At 42.0% G+C, this 13741-nt stretch overlaps 1 protein-coding gene across 2 annotated transcripts in view; it reads right to left on the bottom strand.

Annotated features, from left to right (window-relative positions):
• The window catches only part of GALNT7 (polypeptide N-acetylgalactosaminyltransferase 7), a 70848-nt gene extending 57396 nt beyond the window's left edge, over positions 1–13452 (bottom strand). For both annotated transcript variants that reach the window (XM_054633706.2, XM_054633705.2), the window contains exon 1: positions 13296–13452. In XM_054633706.2, the coding sequence (XP_054489681.1) occupies positions 13296–13421 (126 nt within the window). In that variant the 5' untranslated portion in view covers positions 13422–13452. The remainder of the gene's footprint in view (positions 1–13295) is intronic.
• Positions 13453–13741: the final 289 nt, after the last annotated feature.

Raw genomic sequence — 13741 nt, 5'->3', positions numbered from 1 at the left:
AATGGTAATGCAGGAACACTGTTATGCTCTACAAAACAAAGGATGTTTCTGTTAAGTATTCTTAGTGATAGGAATCTCCCTTTCTTCTTTCAAGCCAAATCACCACACATAGGATTATTTTATCTCTTACTACAGAATTAAGGAGAGCTGCATGTTCTTAAATTCATGGAGGAAAGACGTGCATAACCAGCAGTTGCTGGGAGATGGCACTTCTTGCCCTCCACTAGGAGAGGGCACTTCTTGCTTTTCAGGAAAGCTCTGACTCTCAATAGTTTTCATTAAAATATATCTATAGAACTGGTGGCTTTTCACAGCATGATGATTTGAACACATATTTCTAGGTGTCCAAAATTACCCTTCCCTTAGAAAGTGCACCCAAATGTCAGGCATAACTCCTTACCATGTACTTTCTCACTCTTGTATCCAATCTTCTATGCCACTGCAGCTAGATAAGAAAGGGTATTTTGAATGTGTCAGCCTAGTGTTGGTATGTCTTCAGTCTGCATACAAAATAAGTTAAGGAACCAAAACTTTATTTTAAACACATTATGGCAAAGGAACATCATGGAGGTTAACACACACTAGGATAAAATCAGCACCAGTTATGAAACATTTGAGTTGCCAAAATGGGTCTTTTTCATTTAGTTTAAAGTTTCTTTGAATACTATAGACAGTACAGTATGAAAGCATTTAAGGAACATTAAGAAGTGACAGAATTAATAAATACATGTAGGGCAGAAAATGGACTTCCTACAAGAAAGCTGTTGGGGTTTGATGTTAGGCTATGAATAGACCTACTAAATATACACTGCTGAAAAGTTTCCACATGTAAAGCCAAAGTGACTTACAGAATATCAGAAATCTTAACGTCCTCATCAGTAATACTCAGCCTTAAAATAAATGCCCATGCATTTTAGGAAATATATAAAAAATATGATGCTCTGCAATAAAGAAATCTCAGCTTGGGGAATAAAACAAGGAAAAAACCCAAACAATTATTTCTGACATGCAAAAGCATTCTCATCAATGAACATGTTAAGGCATCAGAGTGAAGATTATTTTTTTAAGCTAATGAAATATATTTTTAAAGCTAAAAATGATAATGAATTCTGCTTGCAACATTATGCCTTTGGTACATTATGGTTGCTAGATAAATTATAGATAAAAGTTCTGTCTGTTTCTTAGAAATTAACAGCTGTGAAGCCATTCTTGAAAAATTATGATTGCTAGGATTAGATTGCAAACAGCATTTTGACAAGTTATGAGTACAGAATAAATTCTTGCAAATATCATACGAGATAAAACATGTTCAAAAACCTGTTCAATCTGCCCCTCCTTTACAGCAATGCTAACTGGCCAAGTCACTTTGGTGCTTAATATTTAAGGTGAGAAGTCTTCTTTAATTGTAGACATGAATTGTAGAGTTTAAAATAAAAACTTAATTTTTGCATAAAACCCTTAGCATGTGACAAACCTGTAGGAAAATATATTGCTTAAACAATTGTAAAGTCAAGAGGAGAAGTCTGACCATTTATCTTTCTTCCTTACTTCCATGTCACTTAATACCTTACTGCAATGCAGGAAAATTCTTAAGCTGTTGAACAGGGGGTTGTGACAATAAGCTTAATTAACTCCCCAAATTCCCACACAGAATGAATGATGAAAAAAAACCAGAATGAACAGGAAGAAAAGAAACAGAGTAAAATGAGGTATTCATCGTTCAGACGAGGATGAGATTGGAATAAGAACATGAAATAATCAAGATATAAGCAAGATCAATGCATCTCACTACACTAACAGGGACTTGTGCTGGCTGCAGTCAATCAGTGATCACCATCAAGGCTCCTTGTAAGGATCCAACCATGCCTTTGTCACCTAATGCAAACATGCAGGATTATTTTATAAAGCTTATTTTAAGGAAGAAAACCACATCCTTGTTTCCAGTAAATATAAATGTTAAGAACTGAGCATCAGTGTCTCACACACCTCACTGTGAGTTGAGCAGCCTCTCTGTTCTCAGCTTAAGAGCAAAGTCATAACTGGATACCTCTGATTACCTGCAGTCCCTGTGTGCATCTCACCACACACATACACGTGAGTCAGCTTTGATTTAGAAATTATGCACCCCTGGGAAATATTACCAAAACAAATGCCTCCCAAAGAGGCACAAGGCATCTCTCAACCACAAGATCTAAGCACATGAGAATCAGAGAAAAGGGGACATAGGACAGATGAAGTGTGCTCAAGGACAACAGATTTCAAAGAATTCTAATTATTTTTAAAGTAGGCCAACCCCCAGGACATATCCATTTCATCCAGAAAAATTAATCCAGCCTGCTCCCTGCCATCCTCTTTTCCCAAGGCCCCTCAGGCATACACAAAGATTAAAAGCTACATGAACTATCCTGGCAGTCTGCTCCCTTTTATCACAACAGCTTGACAACTCCCCTGTCATCGCCAGTCTTGGTAGAAGATAATAATGGGAGCAAAACTTGTTAACTCCCTGAGAGGTGACTGATGTGCCTATTCATGCAAAAGGTAAGCCTGCTCTCCAAGACAGAAACTCTGCATCTTGCAGAGATTTCTCCCCCACTGTCTCTCTACACAAAATAATGGTGATGACTTTGACACCTTGCACACCTACTCACTGCTCTGTCAATGAGCACTCAAGGCGCTGATCATCCACTGCCAAAGCTGGGCCAGAGTAACCATTCATCCCAAGTTTGGCATCAAAGTCTTGTCCCAGACCTGATTCCAGTGTCATGGATAGCTGCTCTTGCTGAGGATGGTTTTCAGATGATTTGAAGGATGACATTATGCCTGAAACTGCTCAAAAAGCTTCACAGCCTCACTTGCAAGTTAACATTTCTTGGCCTTTCTTAGCCCAAACTTTCCTGTAGTGTTTACATAAGTAAAAAAATAAGCAAGTATTTAAGTAAGCACAATGAGGGACAGGAGACTCACCAAGATCACACATATGCATCCAAGAAACTAATTCAAAGTCTTACTTCAGGCACCCAGGGCTGAAATATCTCTGCAGAGAGTACTCGAGTACTTACTACTTTACTACTTGGTTAATGTAATGCTGTAGGAGTACCTTACTTGCATTGACTGAAATATCAGAATTTGGAGCTGAAGATCTCCAAAAAGCTATCCAAAAGGAGCAGGAGATTCTTACCACTCACCAACAAGAGCTGAGGCACAGGAAACCCATGAAGCATTGTTCTGCATTTGAGGGCTCTTGGCTAAGAACTCTGTGATTAGAAGTGAGTGATACATTTCTTATGGCTAGAATCTCATATTCCATCAAGAGAAGCAACCAACAAAAGCCCATCTACTGCACCTTTCTGTCCCTGCTGTTTACTGAGACACTGTTCTCATGCTGTCACTACTGCAGGTCCTGGCTCTGAACAGGCAGAACAAACTGCATAGAAGGGAGGGAAATAAGGGTGGAAAACATGGAAGAGGCGAGGAATAAACAATATATTTCATTGCTGTGGTTTAAAGCTTCTCATAGACTTTGAAATGTTAGAATAACACTGGGAGATGGAATAGCAGAGGCAGAGCAGGAGAAGCAGTCCAATAAAAGCAATATATTACAAGCCTTGAAGAGCTGACTTCAAGTCCTCATTTAACTGAGAATGTAGCAAAACTTGTTTCAAGAATAAAGTGTGCAGAGAACAATTAATTTCCTCTGAAGACCCCATTATCTTAATGCCTCCTTTTTGATCCTCTTTTCTCAATTGGAAAAAAGAACTTTTTTAAAGATGTAGCTTCGTTACTTTTTTAAGGTTTTGCTTCAAAATGTTATTACAGATGAGACATTTTCTACGGCAAATTTAAAATGGTAAATAATTCTTTGCCATAGATAGAATCCTTAATAAATAACTCAAAAGAAAGACAATGCTTCAAAATCTCAAAACCATAAAGGCAAGAACTGAGAAATAAAATGGGATGCTATGTTTTGGCCCTTTGTTCATTTATTAATGCTTAAAAAGAAAATGCTTTATTGCAGGTTAAAAACAAAGCAAATTTTAATCCCCAAACTGTGGCAAAAATGCTTGAATATGAAAAAGACTATACTTGATTTCATGAAAAACATTGTATTTTTTTCCTAAAACACAGTATTTAAAATAATACCTTTCTGCCTTATTAAAAAGATCAACTCAAATCAGAACAGTTCTTGCTGAGCCATTTTCATTGCCAATTTCTTAAAAGACAACAAAAATAAGTACGAAACTTTGTGGGCTGAGCACCATCTGCTCATGCTGTAATTTCATTAACAATTATATTTTGAGACTGACACCTGTAAAGCAAGTTTTCCACATGTAAACTGGTATACTGTTTTTACCTTTTACCCTCCTTCAATTCTCTCCTGCTGCTCAGAGCTTCACACATCAGGGCTGACTGCTGCTATTTGCAACTGAACGTTCACCAAGGAAGTCAAAGGAAAATACATTGTAGCCTAGGAAAGGAAGAGCAATACTAAAAAATGTTACTGCACTCAGGGATTAGAATGAGGGATTCAAGAAAACACTGTAAGAGAAAGAGCAGCATGCAATTAGTTTATTATAAGAGAAAGAAAAAATAAAAGAGCAATTTGTTCCCTTGCAAAGAGGCAGGTTTATGCAGGGAGAAACAGGCTTAATTCCTGATTAATACCATTCCTTTTAAAGCATCATCTCTTAATTACAAAAGTAGTCATTTATGTTTCAGTAATAATGTCTGTATGCAGCCTGGTAAGAAAATTATTTTATTTCCACATGGGAAATCCATGGATTTTCAGAAAATAGGAATTTTGTGCTATAAAATGCATGTGGAAGGAAAGCAGCAACCTATTTCAAAAACAGCTTACACTGTTTTGGGGTTTTTCAAATTTCAGAACTGCTAATTCAAATGATATTCCAATGAATAAGCAAACATTTCAAAATTATTTGATGCCAAGCAAGGGGAACACAACAAGGATGCTTGTTTGAAAAACAAAGGTAGAATACAAGTATCAGCTTTCTCCTCCATATCTTTGTACAGCTATTAACAACAAAATACTTTTTCCACAAAAGCACATATCTCCCCCACAAGCTCCTTCACAGAGGAGGAGGAGGCTATAATTAAACTGATAAATCCTAATTTGCCATAAAGCACAATCTTAAACCACTTAAGTTTATAGAAACCCACTGAGTTTAATTTTTTCTTCAGCAACCTGTATTAAGTGAAAAGCCAGAAAAGCCCCAAATCCAAGCCTAAACAGTAGCACAGGCTGTGAGGACATGCATGCTGCTGGCTGCTAACTACTCCCCTTTGCTGGGGACATCTTCCTTCCTCAACACACCACCTGAGCATTGCACTGAGTACTGGGGGAATCCTCACTCATCAAAACTGTGCCTAACCTAATGCACTGTGAGGCAGAGGTGCACTGCTCAATACAGATTCAAGCAAGATAAATTCCCTTTGATTCACAAAAATATGAAAGAAAACTGATGGAGAAGGTGGCCTTTTGACCAGCATGAGCTCTACTGGAGTTGAAGCTGACCAGAAATGTGGGGGACAATAAAATGATTTCTTTAAAATACATTGTCAAAAGGCAGGAGGAGCATGGTGACCTCACAGTCAGGGATACTGACAAGGTGGAGATGTTTAATGCTTTCTTTGCCTCTGCCTTCAACACTGATGATGGACTACCCTGGCTGTGAAAATGTTAAACTGCCAGTTGACCCTGAAGATCTGAGGAATCTGCTGCTCCACCTGGATCCATATAAATTTATGGGGCCTGATGGGATTTATCCAAGAATGTCATCACAAAGCCTCTCTGGGTGATTTTTGAAAGCTCTTGGGAATCTGTAGATATCCCAGTTGACTGGAAGTTGTTCAACAGTGTTCCAATTTTCAAAAAGGCCAAGAAAGAGGGCCCTAGAAACATGGGCCTGTCAGTCTCATTTCAGTGACTGGTAAAGTTGTGGAGGTTATTCTGGGAGGTACTGAAGAATGCCTGAAAGACAACACAGTCATTGGTCACTGCAAGCACAACTGCATGAGGGGAGCAAAACCCTGCTTTACCAAATCTGATTTTCTTTTATGACAAAGTAACCCAAGCAGTTGATCAAGGGAAGCCAGCAATGTAATCTTTTAGGATTTTCCTAAAGCTTTTGATACCATCTCTCAGCATCCATCTGGACAAAACATCCATCAGACAGCTGGAAAAGCACCAGTGGCGACAGGACCTGAGGGAATGGCCTGATGCTGTGTCAGGGGAGGTTTAGGTTGGATATAGGAAGAGATTCTTCACCCAGAGGGTGGTTGGGCACTGGAACAGGCTCCCCAGAGGAGTGCTCACACCACCAAGGCTGACAGTTCAAGAAGAGTTTGGAGAATGCTCTCAGGCACATGGTGTGACTTTCAGGGACCTTGCAGGGCTGGGAGTTGGACCTGATCACCCCTGTGTGCCCCTTCCAACTCAGAATACTCTGTGAACAATCAGAGTATGTTGCTAATTCTAATTTTAAACTAATTGTTGCTAATTTTAAACTAATTGTCCAGAGCAGACATTTGTTTTCCATACTTACAGAGTAAATCTAGTAATTAAATATAACTGTTGCCAGACTTAAAGTCCTCTCAGATTATATGGCCTAGTTACTGTAAAAAGCATCCTCCCAGCCCCCCCCCAAGGTAAAAGTCAAACCTATTAAAGTAACAGCTTATCCTGCCCTATTTCCACTTGGCAGTCTCCTGTAATGCTGATTTAATATCTGACAAAAATAGGACAAAGACGCTGTCATTTTTGATTAGAGAACGTCAGCTCAATACAAGCAATTTTAACTCTGCTGAGCTTGGGTTAGGGAAGGTGAATGCTGCTTGGCCATGTGGAGAAAAATCTACATATCTACTTCTGGATAGTGCTGTCCTCCTGATGACCCAATGAGTTTTTTGCAATAATGAAATTTACTAGCATAGAATTTCTACTATTTCAGCTTAGCCATCCATATTCACTAGCTTTAAAACTGAAAGTTAACTATTACCTAGGAGTTTCATTTAAAAGAGGAATTTATTACATGTTATTTTCAATGCCCCACTATTTGGCCCCTAAGCAGCACAAATTACCACTTCTATTTTTTTTCTTTTCTCCCAAAAACACAAATTACAGACTACCCAATCGATGGTGCTGATTCCAGTTTCTGTGGTACTCACAGTTTATTCATTAGGTACTGCAACAGATTAATAGTTTTTTAGTGTGATCCCCAAAACAGATACAACTGCTATGTTTTTGTTGCATTATCTTACCTAAGTGTGCAGAGTAACCTTTCATCCTATGCTGAGGATGCTGCCAAATGTTCCCCGGATACCCTAGATTACTCTTCTCCTGCAATGGAGTTCTTGAAAAGCAAATGCCAGTCTTAGCTTAAGATCTTTGATTTTTCTGCTGTTCAGTTCTTTTACATTATTCACAAATGGTAACACTTGGGGCTAAAACTGGACAAAAGGAGTATTGTCACATACATAAAAATGGTGCAAAACTGCCCTTTGAAGAGGAGCAGACATATACATAATTAACAGTCTTGAGATAATGAGTTCTTTACCTAACTCAATACAATGGTTTTTGAATGACAAGAGAGTTAAAGAAATTTTAAATATAATTTATATTTGTATACTAGATTGTAGGTATCATACAGGCTTTCTTTTTTTCCCCATTTCTACACATTATTTGCTCTGTGGTCATTGATTCTGCAACATAACTGGAAGCACTTGTCAAATTATTTCTCTTTGAATATTATAGGGATTGGGGTTTTTATACTCTCCCAAGGGTGATAGGTATTTACAAGATTTTTCAAAGAAAATTTAGATAAAAGCACATATTAAGAAAAAATATAATTTAATATCTCAAAACATTTTGCCTATTTATGTTGCTAGCAACACAAAAGATTACTGTCAGAAGTGATGGTTACTTTCTACAACAGCAATACTTTGGCTATAGCAAGCTCATTTCCTCACTGTGCACAGTCTTCAAGCCAAACTTGTTGAGCATGGAAAGTTTGCCAAGGTGTTAATTTCTGGTGAATGTCACACAAGAAGTGGTGACTTATTACAGCTCTGATTGTAGAAGGCAGTGTGGCTATATCTAGCCCTGCACCTGAATAGAGCTTTTCAAACCCAGCTGATGAATGATTGTGTTCAGCTTTCAGATAATGCCAGAGTAGCAGAACTGATGCAGTGTCCTTTGTGTTGGTGTCACTCAATTACAGAAAGGCAAACCAGTTTAAAAAGTGACCTATGTATAGATAACCAAACATAATTGGAGAGAGATTATTTTGTCATTTAATCACTTACATACCACCATGCATCACATTTTTACCAAGTTCAGAAAGCTCACATCCCTTCACTACTGAACACTACTGCCCCTTTTACATCCGATTTTTTATCTTATTTCAATTCCTGCCTTTCCTCCAGTAATGATATCAACTGCAAATTGCTGTGTCTCAATTTCTGTTCTAAGCACACTTACTCCTTAAGGGAAAGTGAACAATTTCCTCTGGGATTTCCACACAAAGAATCTAATTTAAACCACAATAACAATTGAAATTCAGTCTGCAACTTGTCATTAGGATCTCAGTGACAATCAAGCCAAGGTATACAGGATATTGGCAGTCCTTAAAGTGGGGAAGAAGGGGTGTGACCAAAAAGCTCTGAAAATGTCCATTCAGCTTTTATTTCTTCTTATTTTTCTAAAGCTTTTGCCTCCACATCATAAATTCTCCATCTTCTATTGGCCATGTGGGAATTGTAATGTTTAAACTTGGCAGTTGGTGAAGGCCCACAGCCCCAGCTGCAAGATTATCATATGGTTTCCTGAACTAGAGGGATGTGCTGGAATTGCCACCTGACCAGGGCACTCAGCAAAGCCTCCTGTCCCTATCCAAGGGCAAGCACTCTTCTCTTACTCTGGCAGGGCTGCCATGACATCTGGTAGCAAGGACAGCTAGCTGTCCTGGCAGGGAAATGGGAGTACAGATGTCTAAGGTTGGCAGACTGACCCCACAAGCTCCTGTTAAGCACATCTGGCACTCAAGACATGCACACTTTCAGGGGTAGAAGGAGGAAGGGGACAGTTGTCCAACTACTCATGCACACTTTGAAAAAACCCTTGCAGCCTGGTCCAGAAAGTCTGAGAACTACTGATAACCAAATAAGACCTAAACAAAATCCCAGTAAATCATGTCACCTACAGACACAAAATTAAATGCCTTCAATATATGGCAAGTTCATGGGTGGCTCAGGTGTTGTGGTTATGGAAAATGCTGAATTTACTGTAATGCTTCAAATCTGAAGCACCAGGTTCCCAGATATAAGGCCAAGCAGCTAGTGCCAAATATTCAGGAAGTTCTCCTCATTAGACCTGTGAACAGGACAGACTACAGAATTTAATTTGTGGGTTTAGCAGTCTCATCACTACATTTCTGCCTTATGCAAGGTCAGGCACACATTTCCAGCAAATCTTTTACTACCTTACTAACCTCCCTCTGGGCCCTAGGAACACACTGGACACTCTTCCTTACTGTCCTTCATATAGACAAATGAATAGGATCATTTGTAATTGGTCAGATCTGGAGAGATAACGTTGACCTTTATTGGTTAGATCTGGAGAGATAAAGTTGACAGTACATCGACTCCTTTAAATAAGCTTTCAACTTTTCAGTAACAAATCTTTCTTTACTGTTTCAGCCCATTGGTTCTGCCTGCTGTACTACCTACTCCTTGACAACAGCAGCTTTAAGGCTGTACCTCTGAGGCTGATCATTAGCAACACATCTCGCTGGAGAACAACAAATACTGTAGCTGGGATCCCTACAGCAATCTTGTTACCATGAATGGCCTCAGTGGTGTGATTGGAACATGGTGTGACTCCTGAGGTGTCCTGCACAGGGCCAGGAGCTGGAACTGATGATCCTGATGGGTCCCCTCCAACTCAGCATATTCTGTGATTCTATGATTCTCAATCATTTCCTGATGGCTCCAGAACTGTGACCCCTTGATCCAAAAGACCAGAAAGTATCAGAAAGCATCCAAAAGACACAACATAGTAATCAAATCAATGATTCTACCTAATTTTTCCTCACAGCCTTGCAATCCCTACTATCAGATAGCAGGTATCCTTACTTACACAAAAGCAGGTATCCTCACTTACACAAGCACTTAAAACTCTGAAAACAGACCTTCATATATTTTCATTGTTTCGATTTGATTTAGATTGGAAACTGAAAGTTCTTAAGGATCAGTTAGTTTGTCTTTAGATACTTCTGATAATGCAAATGAATACTTAATCTCTCACTCCAAATCCCACAAGAACTTTTTTCTCAAATGGATTCTTGGAGGAAGTTCCAAGTGAGGTTACGCAGATTACAGTTCTGTCCTCCCAGCTTCTGCATAAGCATCAGAGAGAGTCTTCTATTGGAAAGAAAGGCACTATCTCCAGCTATGTGTAATACTGTTAATACCACTTGGTTAACATTTCCTTCCTACTTCTCCACTTTCAGTTTTGTTTTGAAAACTCTCTGCACATTTACCATTTTTACTTTCTGAAAGACCTCTGAAATCTTTTAAATCAGTAAAAAAAAAAAAACCACAATATTTGAAAGGATATTTTTTTAAAGGTTTATATTTATAACACTGAAAGATTTTCTGTATTGCCTATTGTCTGCTGCTGTGGGCAGGAAAACGTTGAAGGTTATAAACAGAAAAAAGAACAACACAGCAAATCTTTTCATCTTTGCATCTTTAATGCTTTGTTGTTATTAAAAAGTGCCCAGGGTTACACTGCAGAGAGGAAAAGGATACTGCCTGAAGTTAGCTTAAAAAGCTAAATTCTATTTTAAGCTGGTACTGTCTGACAAGGAATTTCATATTTGTTGGTTAGAGCTTTTAGCGCAAGAAAAGGGAGGAGGGTGTTGTACGGGAAGAAGATTTATCTGTCATCTTTAGCTTAACAAACTTTTGGGAAACTGACAACAAAGCAAACACACACATTTCTACAACTGAACAAAGAGTACACCACTGCATTTCTGAGAAGCAGCTAAGATTAAACTCCTACTTCCCTTATGCTGAAGCTGTACCAAGGCACACACTGCTCCCAGGTGCTGCAGGGAGCACACTCCAAGATATCAGCTGCTCCTAACACTGCATACAGGTCCTAACCTCTGGACATACTCCTGGGCTCTGACAGCTTCCCACTAATATGCCAGAGCACTACTAGTAGGAAACAGTCATTACTGTTTAATTCATAACCCTTACCTGAGCAGCTTCTGAGGTGGAAAGCACTCCAACCCAAAACATGAACTCAGTAATAACAATAATGTTCCACAGAAAATGATGAAGCAGCATGTGTTACTTTCATATATATCACAAAGGCAAGTAAACAGCTGATCTAGCTAATTAATCAGATATTCTGTTTAGATTTCATCTTTGACAGTGTTTACTTAATATAATTGTATTTGCTCTCAACAAAGACTGAATTATTTCCTGAGATGGCTGTCACAGACATTTCCTCCTCAGGTCAAGACCAGGTAATCAAGACAGAATGCTGCTTTATCAGGGGCAGGACTGTAAAAACTCTTGCAATTCCTTTTCTGGTACACAAACCAGCTAAAAAAGACTTCTTAATTAGACCTCACATGTGAATGGAAGTGAATACAAGGGTTCAGCTCAAAAGTCCCAGAGCAAAAGCCTTTAGGCTCATGAGAAAGGCAGCATGATGCATTACAGCACCCAAGTTGACACAGCACAAGCACACCGGGGCTACAATACTTCAGTGGTCACCCCAGAATAAGCATCTGAGGATGGTCACTACACAGCAATGTAAGCACAATTTTCTTCCCCCGAGATTGTCCCTTTGAATGTCTGTTCACAGTCCTTTCCTGAGCTGGAAATTTGACCGGTTTTGATGCAAAATGTCTACTGCCTGATATTTTCTTCAGAGGTAAACAAATAAATTCCTGAAGATTTTTCCACACACAGAAAATCCCACATTGTGTCTAAAAGAAGAGATTACAGAAACTTCACCACTTAATAAACTGCTTATCTTCAAAAAAACTACTATGGCCTATTATCTCAGCAGTAACTGCCAAGATACAGCAAACTGTAACAGCTTCAGAAGACAGAGCATCTCCTGAAGGAGTCCAAAGTCATTTCCAGTTTTCAAAAACAAGTTATGTCAATTCACTCGCAGTACACAATTATCCAAAGCAGCCCACTGAGAGGTCCAAGACCATTAGTGAACATATAATAAAAGATCCCTTTTTAAGATAATCACTAGAAAATTTTATGACTTTACCAAGATTATTTTAATCTTGGCTAATCTTACTTCAAGCAGATCTCCTTAAGTCCAGTTATGTTCCTGAGCTCTAAAACATCTGGTGAAAACGGAAGAATTACTTTGACTCCTTCTAAGACCCTGGTGTCAAAGGGTCAGATTATTTTCACCTGACTAATACAAGGCCACGGCAAGACTCATACTGCAGATTTGTCTGTCTGACCTCCTGAAGCATTTCTGGAAGTTAGCTGAAGCGCTGCCCTCCTCGCATATCACCTGCGCTCCCACCATTTCGGCATGGGAGATCTGCACCACCAGCTGGGTAAATCCAGCGCCTTTTGGCTTTCCGTGCGCAGCCCTTAAATTACCCGATCGGCTGCTTCTGCTTGGCCAAACCTGCCCTTTGCTTAGCAAAGCGTCGGGAAGCCGATCCGCGGCAGCCAGGTGAGTTGGCGAGGGAACACCTGCAGCCTTTGTTGAAGCTCTGGGGGACCTTTGCGGGACTCTCACCCAGAGAACACCGACGCGGTTATTCAGAGATGGAAAACCCCCAAAGGGAAGACGATCCCACGCGTTTCGGGTGCCCAGGGCACCGGCGGCGGGGAGGTCCCGGGGACGGACGGGCCCCGGCGGGACGCTGCCCGCACCACCGCGCCGGGGGCGGGGGGGCTGCGGCGGCTCCGAGCCGGGCGGGGCGGCGCGGACCGGACCTCGGCCGGGCTCGGCCGCCCGGGGCCCCTCGGAGCACGGCGCCCCCCGGCCCCGCCGCGGGCAGCCCCAGGGCGCGCCGCCGCCCGGGCAGGGACGCCGGCTCCGGGGGCCGGATGGGGCCGGCCCCGCCGCTCCGCACTCCCCTCTCGGGCCTGCAAGGCTCCGCAGGCCGCAGCCCGGGCAGCCGCCCCCCGCCCGCCCGCAGCCGCCGCCGGTCACATCCCGGGCGGCGGCCCCGCCACCCGCTCCGGCGCGCCCGCCCCAGCGCCCGCCGCGGCCGCGCACTCACCCGCGTCCGTCCCGGGAGATCCGGCTCCTCGGCGCGGGGCGACAGCGAGGACCAGAGCAGCAGCAGCCCCAAGAAGCTGCCCGCCAGCAGCACGGCGCGCAGCAGGAAGCCCAGCTTCAGCCGCATCCTCCCGCCCGCCCTCTGCCTCCCGCCGCCGAGCACGCAGCGCCCGGCCCCGCGCACCGGCCGCCTTCCGCCCCCCGCGGCACCGCACGGCGCGGCCCCGCCGCCGCTCCCCCGCCTCCCCCGGCCGCCGCTGCTCTCCGGCAGCCGCCCGCCTGCGGAGGCTGTCCTCTCGCCGCCGCCGCACGTACAAACTTTTTTTTTTTTCTTTTCTTCCTCCCCCCTCTTTTTTCCTCCCACCCCCGCGCCGCCCCGGTAGGCTGCGGGCTGCGCGCTGCCTCCCCGCCGGGCGCAGCGGCCGGGGTGATGCGGAGCAGGAAGTG

The sequence above is a fragment of the Agelaius phoeniceus genome, chromosome 4 (genome assembly GCF_051311805.1).
Source record: "Agelaius phoeniceus isolate bAgePho1 chromosome 4, bAgePho1.hap1, whole genome shotgun sequence".
Lineage (NCBI taxonomy): Eukaryota > Metazoa > Chordata > Aves > Passeriformes > Icteridae > Agelaius > Agelaius phoeniceus.
The sequence above is the reverse complement of the archived record's forward strand: the minus strand, read 5'-3'. Positions and strand labels throughout refer to the sequence as shown.